Consider the following 13,457-nt stretch of genomic DNA (forward strand, 5'->3'; position numbering starts at 1 on the left):
CAGCTATTAAAATCCAGACCAGCACAAAAAGAACGTCTAAGCACAGACACTGCCTTTCAAGGAAAGAGCATTGAGAATAACATCTGATCTTTAAAACAAATCAAAAATCATCTGTGATTTCAGACAGTGTGTTGTAGCTGGTATTTATTCATACCCATACTCGACAATTTCTAGCAATATAACAAACAGGAGCTTCCAAAAGGTAACAAAATGTCAAAAACTATTTTTCATACTTCTTTTAACCATTTTTTTATTTTCTCTTTGCTTGACAAAGCTGAAACAGAAACAGGAAAACATCAAGTCATTATCACTCCATACAGCCTGTCTCCATTTTTCTGCTTGCTCATATCCTTTTAAAATTGAGTTAGTCTCACTTGTTTGGGACCTCTCCTCAAATAATAGTACCCTAAGATCTCCAAAAGTCATCATCAGATCACCTCTCCTTCTGCTATAGGCTAAGGTAAGTCAGCCCATTATCCATCCACCTGGCTGATGATGTTCCCCTCCTTAAGTCCTAATCCTCTTATTACTCATTTTTCCACCTCATTACTCACTTCCTCTTACAGATACAAAATAGTGACACTAGAATTCAAAATAAACACCCTAACACTGGACCTCATGGCATTCTCCATTCTCATGATCATTAGTTCACTATGGTCCCAGGAACAAAGAAAAAAAACAGAAGGAATGATCAGACTGAGAGGAAAAAAACTCCAAAAAAAGCCCAAACAACACCCCCCCCCCAAAAAAAAAAAAAACAACCAACCAAACAAAAAAACAACAAAACCCACCACCAAACAACCTTTTCTCTTTATTCAGTTTTGTAAAACTTGTTTCAACATGTCATAGTCAAACAGGTCAAACCTGCACTGTCACTCCCAGGCTCTTCTAATACAAAAATACATTTAATTACAGTTGTATTTTATATATAAATGCTCCTTATTTGATTGACAAAAAGCAGAATCTCTTTTAAAATAAAATGCCATCTCAAAGCAAGATATTCTCTGAAGGCCTTTTTCATTCTTCTGTAAGACTTTTCCTGAAACTTCCCCAGCACCATCTATTTAAAAACCTTTTTAATCCAATCCCTATTTTCTGATATCATTTACACTATTCTGATGCTTGCAATGGAATAAAAAGAAATTTTGAGGAACTGCCAAACACAATTAGTTTCACTAACACAAAGTTAGTTTCAATCACCCAACTGATAAGAGCTACACCATCCATGATGAAATCCAGCATGCTGAAAATCTGTTCAAAAGTAAAACCTTTTGCTGAAAATAATGTCAAAGTATAGTTGTTTTGTTGTTTTTTTTTTTCAAAATTATCTCAACCAATATTTATATATTAAAAAAAAAATCTCAAGTAGATGGACCCTATTTTTCTTCTTATGTCCTTTTGATTTTCAAATATTACTGACTTGGATGCTACTTCATAGAAGGATTATGAAATTGTACAAAACAAAGAATATGATCTACTGAAGCCTGAATATTTACAAAGCATTTAAGCATAACTTACTAAGCAGGAAATTTTAGGTGCACATGTCATATGGGTCCATATCATTCAACACCATTGAGGCAAGACAAGTATATGCACCCACAAATCTTATTCTTGGGGGATGATATTATTGAATAAACATCCACAGGGAACCCCACTTGCTCACATTTGAGTGCAATACGAGCACATCACAAAACAGAAATATATTTTGAACTGTAGCATTCTATCTCAAGGATTTTCCTGTTCTGAAATCTGAAAAAAGTATCTAGCAACATCAAGCCAAGTAAAACAAGACTACAGCTACTATATTTTTATGTAGGCAACTAAGAAAGAACAATATATTGTTTATTGAGCCATCTGAAACAGAAAAAAAAATTGCTGAAAGTAGTTAATTGAGGCTGAAGCACTACAATAGGACCACCCAGCCTGGCTGTCCACAGCCTCTGTCAGTTTTTGGGGAGGGAGAAGGGGAAAATGGCAATAGCTCACAATAATTTGTAATTGCTTCAATAAATAGAAAAGCCAAAACAGGTAGAGAAACATTCTCAGACCATACAATCTGCTGGATTATGGTTCTGTACAGACCAGCTGAAGATAAGACCTTTGCACTTGTCCAGAGCCTCTTCAGAACTCCTGCCATCTTTGCAAGCCTTATTTGTCCTGAGAGTCCCAAAACCTTAAGTATCTTAAGAAGTGTACAGCTTTTCCACCAAAATGAACTCCCAAATTAACACCAAATGAACACCAAAATTAAGTTACTTAATTTTTTATTCCCTCTCGTATATATTTCTGTATAATGTGGGCATGCATCAATCCATAATGTTTCCCAATTTAGTTTTCTGTTGATGAACTCTGTGTAGCTTTTAAATCCTCTGCTGCAGTTTGCAATTAAGTAATACAGAATGCAGGTGATGAATTAGAATATTTTATGTGAGCACTGTACATGAAGCATTCTTGTTTACAAGCTACAGTCAAAAAATAGATTCCTCTGGCATGAACCCCAATCACTGATTTCATCAAGCCTGGAATTGCACTGCACAAGTTTTCATTTCTAGCATGAACAGCTGTAAAATATTTAAAATTTTCTTCAAAGTACTCATTGTCCTACTTTACTAGCTTCTTACTGAATCGGCAGACGGGCAATACACAGCACAAACGACTGCCAAGAATGCAAAACAGAACTGAAAAAGATCTTCAATCAAGACAAGTTTAACTTATAAGGAAAACAAAAGAACTAAATCTTGATAATTCTCAAATGTGAGGCAGATTGGGTAACTACTCAAAGAAAGCTTTAAAAAAATAACCAAACAAAACTACTGAAAGCATATATTCATTTTCAGGCAAAGGTAGAATGCAACCATATACCAAAATCACTTTAAATGCCCTTCTGGTATCACCCTAAACATTTAAGCATCCTATTACTCCCTAAATCCAGAAGTTTACTAAACTCTACAGCTGCTGAAGGTACTCAGTCAGAATGGAGTTTCTAAGAACTAGGGAAAATATTTACAAGTGCTGGAGAAAAACAGAGGCATTTACATAATCTTTGGCAACAGGATATAGAAACTTCTAGTAACACTGTCCAGCTGCTTAGAGGGAAAAAAAAAATCCATCATGTTAGGAAGCCTGGAAAGACATCCTAAACAAGCAAGATTTTTTTTCCTTTTCTTTTTGAACAGAGGTCTCAAAATAACATTGATGACTTCGGAGAACAACACAAAACATCCTTCCAGGAAAAAGACAGCACTATAAAAACATTCAGAGCAAGTTCAAAATGGCAACCAACTACTTAATTTTCACATTCCTAGGTGGTTTTATCTTTTGCAAATTATCCTTCCTGGAGGAGCAATTATTTAAGCCTTTAACTTGAAGAAATGCTAAAACCTCGTTCTTTAACAGGTGAAAAACCAAAATAAAGGACACCTACCTGTAATACCGAGATTGTAAATAGGTTGAACAAATAGTCTTTGATACATGGCTGGCAGACCCAAAGTCTATGACTTTGACCCGGTAAGGCTGCCGAACGGGATCCACCAACATAATGTTCTCTGGTTTGAGGTCAGCATGGATTAAACCCAGACTTTTTAGTTTTTTCAGTGCAGTGGCCACCTGTTGCAGAATAGGCCTTATTACTTTCAGTTGCAGAGGGCTGAACTTGTTTTGTTTCAGGAAGTCGTACAAATTCTGTTCCAACATCTCAAAAACCAGACAAGTATGGTTACGATGCTGAAAGCATTCATAGGCTCTCACAAAGTTAAACTCATCAGCATTTTCAGTGCTCAGTCTCGCTAAGATGCTCACTTCTATCTGCCCTTGGCGCACGTACGAAGGATGATTCTTCAAGATTTTGATTGCCACAATCTCGTTTGTCCCCCTTTTCCAGCACTTGACTACTTGTCCAAAGGTCCCTCGTCCCAGGAAATCCAGAACCTCGTAGGTGTTTTTCACCGAGCACAACACCTCGTGCTGCACTAGCTGGTAATCTCCATCCCCGCTGGTACCGCTCGGCTTGGAAGCCGCGGCCGTGGTCACCACCGTCACCGGGTTGCCCACGCTGGTCTGCAGCATTGCAGGCAGGATGGACAGCTCATCAACGATCTGCATCGTGCTGCTCTGATTATCCAGCTCCTCGCTCTTACGCTTCAATCCACATCGCTGGGCTCCTTCCAGGATATCCGACCGGCTTCCCCGTGGCCCGGCCCGAGGGGCCTCCAGCTGAGGTTGCTGCGCCCACGCTGCCAACGCTTTTGTAGCACCTGCAGTATTTTTTAAAGCAACAGCATTTGACTGCAACCAAAAGCTCTGTCCTCGAGGTCTATCAAATGGGTTTTTAGTCTGAAAGAAAGTACTAACCCTGTGGGGAGAAATTCCAAAGTTTTTACCGTTCACATAGATTTGCGGGTAGGTTCTTTCGTGGTACACACAACTGCTTGGTTCTAGTTTGAGTTTCTTCACACTACAAAAGGCACTTGACTGGGTTTGATAAACATATGGTGGATAGACCAAGACTTGTGAGGCCATACCTACAGGGGGAGAGAAAAAGAAAAAACACGTGAAAATTGTGTGCATTTCCAAGCTTTCCAGCAGCCGCTACTTCTAAAAGAGAAATCAGGACACAATTATGTTCTCCAAATGAGCTGGTCTAAAGTTGTTTTCTGTTTAGCTTCTAGTGGCCAGAACAAGGCCTTACCAGTGCCCACACGAGGACTTTAGCAGCAGCAGGTTACTGCAGTTAAGTGCTTTAGCTGAGACAGGCTACAGCAGAGCACTACATGTCATTTTTCAAGCTGGGGTTCTACCATTGTGCTATTAAACTCAACTTTCATTTAAAACCTCCCACCATTTCTCCACACAAAAGTAGCACAGTGTTCAGTAACACAAGTGAGAAACCAATTCAAATGTTTAGCAAGGATGCCATGAAAATAACTCAGAAGTTCTTAATTGTGAGTCACCGCTACCTGTTACACAAGGTGCCCAACCTATTCATTGTAAACACCACCAGGCTTCCAAGAACAGACAAATGTCACAACTGCCACAGATCAAAGAATTTCACTGGGACGAAAATGAAAGTGATCAAGCCATGTGATGGAGCCCAAAATAACTTAGGGGGCATGGGTATGTAGACATAAACAACGAGAACGTTCCAGTAACTTACGATGTACAGTAACCCAATCCATTGACGAAAGGCAGCTGCTTTCCCTGAGCTCTGTTCCACCCCATTGCAGAAATTTGTGTGTCAGTGACAGAATCAAGGGGGTAAAGGAACTGAGTTTACCTTCCAGGTGTCCTCCATGCACCGACCCAGTGTCCCCTTCCAGACTTGTCAAACACCAGCCCTAAACTTGTCTATCATGCAGTTAAGCCAAATACTATGAAAAAAGGTTCTGGATGGACCCTGGTGTAGCTACAAGGTTTCAGGGAAGTTATGGTTTATATCAGTCTGATCAGCTCCCAGAGACAAATTCAATACCAATAATAACTTAATTAGATCACTTAATCATACCAAGCACATGAAAATTCTGGTAATAGTACTTAAATTGCAGATGAGTCACATAAAACTTGAGCTAGATACTGCAGTGACTCTGATCAAATGAAATCTAACCAAAAGCACAGCATAATTACTCTGAAGCTGTGATTTGATTTATGCAAATGAACATTTAGATATCTGAAGAGCAATTAAAATAATCATACCAACACCTCAGTTTAGAATCCTCTAATGGGTTTTGTCCCAGCTGCAGAAGAAAACTTCAAAGCCCTCTCCTTCCCAAAGCTGTTTTCTCAGAGCCAGACGATGTAGAATGCTGGAGACAGCCAGGAAACAGCCAGCAGCTGGGCTCCCCTGCCACCAAACATGATGGGACTGCCACTGGCCTCCTGCTCCACACCAAGGATTTAACACTACCTATTAACCTCAAAACACAAGAAACAGTTCCCCAAGCTCTTGACTTCTCCCCTAAATAATGTGCCTCATAACGAGGTGCATAAGCATTATTATTGACTATGAGATCTTACCGCCTTTTCTATCATTATTATATTTAAATAAATCACCCTGATAATATTATTTAATCAACCCTCACGGACTGCCCAGAGAACATGTATGTCCAAGCCCCTCTGGAGCTTCCAGTGGCATCTGCAGTTCAGGCCAAGCCAAACCTTCTATCAGCACCTTACTATTCCTCCAGTCTGGGATGACTCAAATACCCCATCTGCCAAAGAGACTAATATATCAAAATAATATTTTGCTTGGGGGTTTTATTCTTAAAACCTTTTCAAGGTCCCCATTAAGAAATACTCTGCTTGCTTTTTTTATTACAATCCCCTTAATTTTTGACACACATGTGCATGAAACAAGTAAAATTTTCCAACTCAAAAAACATTTACACTTCAAAAGGAAAGAAACTTCTGAAGGACACAGCAGTGTGTTATCCCAGTTTGCTGACAGAGGAGTTCAGAATCACTTTCCTTACTCACAGACAAATCTAAATGCTGGGCATGGCCCTGAGGCACAGCCACACCACGAAGCCCCTGGGCAGGGACAGGTCCTGGGCACCTCCAAGCAGGAGGGAATGGGGACAGCTGGCCCACGGGTGACAATCTGGCCAAGCTGCAGCAGCCCCTGCAGGTCCATTTGTCCTGGATCTGCTGTGATCTGACAGCAAAAATCCTGCCCCATTTAACTTCTGGAGAATGTATTTGCCTGTGTAAACATGTCACCAAAGTGGAGGGCACTAGAAGATGATGATAACTACTTTGAAAAAGCTACACTGAAATTAAGGATGTTTTTGGAAGACAGGACATCAGTCCAGTATGAGAGAGAACCAGAGCTCACTCAAATCCTCACCTGAGCCTGTGAGGACCACTGCTGTTTAAAACATGTAAATATTCTATTACAGAATAATATTATCTTATTATTATATAATAAATTATTATATATAAATATACAATAATAATTTATATTATATATATAAATTCTGTATTTTATATATAAAATATATACAGAATTTATATATATAAATTCTGTATTATATATATAATTTATATTATATATGTAAATTCTGTATTTGTAATCATAATCTATTATATTGTATAACAAATATAATAGTAATCTATATTACTATAGAATATTTCTATTCTATTAGAATAGAATATTCTATTCTAGGTCATGCTGTCCAAACCAGTCCAGAAGGTCTGGAGGAATGCAGTCCCAACATCCATTTCAGTTGGATAAGAAAAACTATCACATTTTGGGGTCAGTGTGTTTCTTACAGGCCTAATTCCATGACCCTGAACCTCGACCACAGTAACAGCTCTGTTTGCAGATAAGAAGTGTTTACTGAGTTATTACAAGAACATTTTTAGCAACTCAAAAAAAACCTGAAAAAAAAAAAGAAAATTCAGCACTAAATAGAAGAGGTAACACACCCTGGAAGAACAACCATGGATACAAGCATGACAAACTGAACTAATAAAATAAAATTTTACCCCACACAAATAAAAATTGACTTGTACAATCACCTCATTTCTTACCCTCCCCCAAACGCTTCTTCATATCTCCCACAATTTTGCTTGCCTTTCTCTAACCTGCCACTTCTAGATGCCAATGTCATTTGGAGAAGCTGCAATATCTTCATGTAACCAGTGAATAAAGTGCTCCTGTGACCCAGGCATGTAAAACCCTGCAGCATCCCACACCTGGGACTGCCTAAAGCCCTCTGCCACACACTCCCAGTGCTCAGAAGGCATTTCAGACAGAAGCACACTCTACCCAACACACATGCAATGAAATCCATCAGAACAGCATGCAACTATCCAATACAACCAGCTGCTGGAGGCCTTTGCTTTGAGAAGCTAAGCTGATAAACAGAACTGATTTCCCCCCAAGCCAGATGAAAATAAACCCCCCACAGGCAGCAGAGCTGCACAACAAACCTTGAAGAGAAAGGGAAAATACCACAACACCCTCTACTGTAAAAGCACTGCTGTGTTGTAAAGGGTTTTTTGTTGTTTGGGGGTTGTGGGTTTTGTTGTGGTTGGGGATGGTTTGGTTTTTTGGTTCTGTTTTTCTTGCTGGGTTGATTTGTTTGTGGGGTTCAGAAGCTTTTTGTTTTAAACTATTTTGAGGTACTTGGATTACAATACAATCCTATGGATAGCTACACCTGAAAGAATAAAGAGTTATTGTGTTGTAGGGTTTTTGTTGCCCTTTTTTTAAACCAGGACTCCCAGCAAAAGAAAATAAATACACAGCACTTTTTCACCTAGCAAAGAGTGGATCTTTCTTTTCCCCCCAACACAAAACATTTCTCTGAGTTCACACATCTTTCTGCATACTTCTTAATGAGACTGCTCCTGTTTCCTCATGCAGACTGAAGCTGCTCAGACCACACCTTCATTAGCAAGCCCAGCAGCAGAATAAGAGAGGGATGTGTAAAAACAACCAGTGCTAAACTAAAGGAAAGAAAAATCATCTGTGCTCATTTCAGGGAGGTTACTTGAGCCTGAACACACATAACCAGCTGGTGCACATCCTCCAGTTAAATTTAATTTAAAATAAAAGCCAAATGTGTGCACTACAAGACCCCTCCAGGATGCAAACCAAAGCTGAGTAAGCAGAAGCAAGAGAAGGACTGAAAAGTGAAATTTCCAGGTGCCAGTACCACAGGCAGCCTCTGGATACTCAATAACTCCCCACCTGACCTTCAGTAAGACTCTGAATTCTGCTTCTGAAAAAAGTATGAACAGAGTAATGAAGCAAACATATATCAATTAAGTAAATTCATTGTTTATTCCCTTAAATAAATGAACAAATATATTTTCACAAAGTGATGCCAGTGAACAGGAGGCACTTCAGTTTGTCCCTTCCAGCCAAGCTTCTCTCTACAGAAACTTCCACACACAGATGTGTCTCAGCAAAATGAGGCACCTCTGGTTGATACCTTACTGATGTTCACCTAAGTTCAACAATGCCCTTTTCCTTGTCAAAATGACATCTCCAGCCTTCTCAGGCAGTTCTAGACAAACTCTGGAACACGGTGGATTTGGCAAACTCCGACAACCTCGAGCAGCACAGGCTGTTCCAGGCCTGGCCATCAATAATTAACTATACAGTGACATTTCCACATGACTGAGTGAGGGGGCTGTGTGGCAAAGGAACTGGTTAATAAAGCCACTGCAGGGGAGCTCAGGAGAAATTGCTACACTGCTCCCTTAATTTGTCATTTTAATTCAATAAATTAAAATGCACAGCTCCTTCCACCTGTCCCCAGCAGTGCAATCCATGCTGTTCCTGGGTAGGAAATTCCCAGTAGTCAAAGCCCGGCCAGCAGCAGCCACCTAATAATAACAGAGTTAAATTGTAACCTAAGAAAACTTGTTTTCCAACTTCTTTCAGGCCTCCACGGGCAAAAACCAGTCCTAAAACTCTCACATCCTTCTTGCTGGGCATCGAGGGAAGATTTCTAAACGCTCAGTAACTTCCAGAAAACGCACAATTTGAGCAGTGGCACTCACAAAATGTTTTGTTAACATTATGATTACATTATTTTGTTTACATTATTATCGCTTTGGAAACCCTGTAAGGATCCTAAATGACATTTTTTCCAGGTAAAACAATTGTTCTTTTTACATTAGGTGTCACTCAACTTCTCAAGTTATTTAGTAAACACAAAGCTGATTTAGTTGCCCTCTCTTTCTGCACAGATGAAAGTTTATTAGCAGTAGTAGCAGCACCTCTATGTTATTGTTTATTTTGGATATGTAGCTGAACAAGCTGTACTGATGCAAGTACTTTCATACCCCCATGACCTGTTCACCCTAAGGAATTCCCTCACTCCAGCTGTACAAGTAATAACAAAGCACTGGCAATTGAGGTTTCATGCAATTTATAAAGGAAAACAGAGTGGGAAGCGTTCAGAAATACAAGCCCAGGGAGTCCCACCCTGTGGCCACCTCAAAACCAGAGCTGTGAGCAGATCTGTGACCCACAGAAAGGAGAGAGCACAACAGAGGAGAAAGCACTGAGGTGTTCCAGATAACTTAGAAATATTTATATTTTTATTAATATATAAATATATATTTATATAAATCACTAATAATATATATTTATATAACATATTTTATATAATTTATATTTAAGTTATAAATATATATGTTATATATTTTATATATTACATATATATTGTATATTATATATGCAATATATTTTTATTATATATATATAACAAATATAATTTCCATTTATAAAACTTACATAAATCATTTCCTCACACAACAACAGAGGCAATTCTGGACACAAACTGCACAGGCACACACCCACTGCCCTGCAGAGAACCAGGAGATGCAGCTGATGATATCTCACCAAAGAAACCGACACCAATTCTGGGGTAACAACCAGAGATGCAGTTTAATGACAAAAGAAATCACTGCCATTCTCGATTAAAAGATGTATTTCAAAGGTCAGGGATTTCAGCCCATCATACACCAAGAGAATTCAGCTGAGCCAAGGCAGCCTTTGCCCAATGTGAAACCTCGGTCCTGGTGGAGGCTGAAAGGCCAAAGGTTGGTCCCAAGCTTGAGAGAGTTTCAGTGGAAAGCAAAAGATACAATGATCCAATTCTGCCCTTGTAGAACTTAGTTACTAACCACCCAAAAAAAAAAATGTTACAAGGATGGTTTAGGTCTGTGCTACACTGGAGATTTCATTTCAATCAGACACCACCAATGCTGCACTGCTAGCAGAAATTGAAAATCCCAGTTGCTATAAGCGTGATACAAACCAGTCTCAATTGCACCATTGTCTCGATCCTTGGAAACAGAACTGACGCCATACACTGAGCACAAACATATTTTACATAAAATATCAGAGTGAACTGCTATGACTCAACGCTGCCATAGCACCAGTAGCAGTACTCAAGAATACAATTGCTTTATTCATATTTTCCACAAATATCAAAAGCTAAATCTTGTGATACCAATATGACTGCAATCATAGCTAAAAAGATAAATGAAACAGTACTTGAAGCATTTCTTTTTCTTCTGGCCATGCTGCTGTTGTGCAGCTGGAAAGCAGCAAGCACAAGCAGTGCAGTATTGGCCACCAGCCCCCAGTGAGAACATGCCCTCCAAATCAGAATGTGCCACCATCAACATAAACAGCACACTGCAGCCAGCCAGGGCTTCACCAGCATAATCTCTTCTTTTAGAACACTAATTCTTTTTGAACCTGGAAACAGCAGGCACACTCAAATAAAAGTCCCTAACAGTGGGGTTTAGGAGAGCTCACACCTTCTGCACAATAGTAGCACTGAAGGATGTTCAAACTACTGCCACTGTCACCCTGCAATGCAGGCAGGAGGAACCAAGACAAGCAGAGAGGCAGGACACTTTTTCCATTGCCCTAAGTATTTCCAAAAGATTTTGCCACCTTCCCTAAAGCAGGAATAAAATTTGGTAGAGAGAATTAGCTCAAACTACATGTTGGATTATTGTGTGTTCAAATGCTACTGTAATAATAATAATAAAAAAATCCTTCTTAGTCCTTTTTTATTTCCTGTTATTTTATTTTTAGGCAATTCCTCATTTTTGCATTTTTTAGAATGCTGGGCTTTTGTTAGAGTAGAAGTGGAGTAAGCCAGCTAAGCAATTTAATAAGAATTTTCATTTTAAAATAGCACTAGACAATATCAAACACAGCTCCTGTAAAAAAACACATCTAGATGTTTGTTGCCACTTCACAGAATATCTGGCAGCACATCTGCATGCACATAAAGGGGTCCTACTTACATAGAGTTCAATGAGGAGGAAACTCATCCAAAATTATCATTCTGCCTCTCCCTAAAAAAATATTTTCACCTGGACAAAAACAAACAAAAGCATCCCCCAACAAAAACAAACAAGGAATAAAAAAATAAAATAAAACAAATAAACATCCAACAACACCACAAAATTCCTGTTCTCCCCACAGGACCTGTACATTAAGTCTGCAGCAGCACAAAAAACCTGTCGAGCTCATTGAGTCTGACATTCAATGCAAAAATCTGCAAATCAGGCTCTCCTGTACCAAGGAGGTGAATAAAACTGTTTCCTACACATTGAGAACTACCTGGTGGTAATATCTGAGTTAAAACTTTGCCCAAATACATGGAAAAAACAGTCTCTCTTCCAAGAAGCCAAACAATAATGTCATTATCAAGTTGCTACTGAGTTGTCAAGACAGCACACCTAGAGCATACTCAGCTTCCTCTGCAACAAAAATGTCAGGGTAAATAAGAGCTCAAGCCTTTATTTGTTTTAAAACTGACTTAACTGTAAAATAATTAAGGCATCTAATCCAACACACTTATCTTGATTGATCTTTTTCTGCTGCAGTTTTCAGGTCAGTTGCCCCAGCTAGATCCAGTAGCAACTTTCAAACATACACAGACTGAGGTAAATACAAATACACACAGTAAGCAAATGTTTGGAATGTGTTTATACATTCACAGACAGAAAAAAAAACTTCTGTGAAGTCCCAGTATTTTTCCCCATAATAAAAATTTTCTATTTAAAAGTGGTTTGAATATTCTGCTTTTATATAACAGCTGTTTTTCCTTCCTTGTAAACAACATCATCATGAAAATAGCTGTATAAATTGGACTTGGCATATGTAGAACAGTGAAGAAAAAATAGAGGGAAAAGGTGTTTACCACTTCTTTCAGCTTTCTAAGGATGTGGAGGAAGCAGTATTTCCTGCAGGTAAATATCAGTGCATTAGAAATCCATTCTCACTCATAGAAGGATCAGTCTTCTGCCTCCTAATGATCAATAACTGTAATAATTATAATGTTTCCCAAAGCTACCAGGGCAAGAAATTTCTCCCCCTCCCCTATGCAAAGAAACTTATTGATTTAACTACACAGAAAGCATGTGAAAATAAAGGCAAGATTATATACAGCATATGACCCACTACCATATATAATAATACTGATAAATGTGCATACATTTTCTCTCTGTTGTATTCCCTTCCATCTTTAATAATCCTTCCACTTGTAGCATAAATAAACTTTTAACAGCTGCTCTCATTTTCATTTTCAAAATAATATTTAGACACTTCTGTGACAAGAGTTTTAAAAACACATTTAGTCTCAAACAGCATTTATCACAAAAAGCTCCCCAAGTGTTTCTTGGGAAAACTTCCCACCATGTCCTCTTGCTGGGCTCAGAGCTGACAGTCCAAAGGAAGAAGCCAGCCCACAGCATCATTACAAAAGCCATAAAGTTATTGAAATCACTCTGTAATATCTCATGAAAGCAATCCACTCCTCTTAGGCTGACTCCTGACTAAATTCATGAATCACAAAATAAGTTGGTATTAAAAGGAAAGAGGAGACAAAGAGGTTTTTTCTCCTCTTTGGAACAAATCTGGTTCCTTTTGAAGGGCTTTACAAGATCTCAAACACCAAAATTTCCATGTTTAACAGACT

The 13,457-nt window shown here is 38.8% G+C and overlaps 1 protein-coding gene across 5 annotated transcripts in view; it reads right to left on the minus strand.

The window, feature by feature from the left end:
- The window catches only part of HIPK3 (homeodomain interacting protein kinase 3), a 66,069-nt gene that overhangs the window by 46,338 nt on the left and 6,274 nt on the right, over nucleotides 1–13,457 (minus strand). For 4 of the 5 annotated variants that reach the window (XM_015631030.2, XM_015631032.3, XM_015631031.3 and 1 more), the window contains exon 2: nucleotides 3,425–4,520. In XM_015631030.2, the coding sequence (XP_015486516.1) occupies nucleotides 3,425–4,518 (1,094 nt within the window). In that variant the 5' untranslated portion in view covers nucleotides 4,519–4,520. Of the gene's footprint in view, nucleotides 1–3,424; nucleotides 4,521–13,457 lie in introns of those variants that run through there. The other variant, XM_015631033.1, reaches the window with a different exon arrangement.

Source organism: Parus major, chromosome 5, assembly GCF_001522545.3.
Source record: "Parus major isolate Abel chromosome 5, Parus_major1.1, whole genome shotgun sequence".
Lineage (NCBI taxonomy): Eukaryota > Metazoa > Chordata > Aves > Passeriformes > Paridae > Parus > Parus major.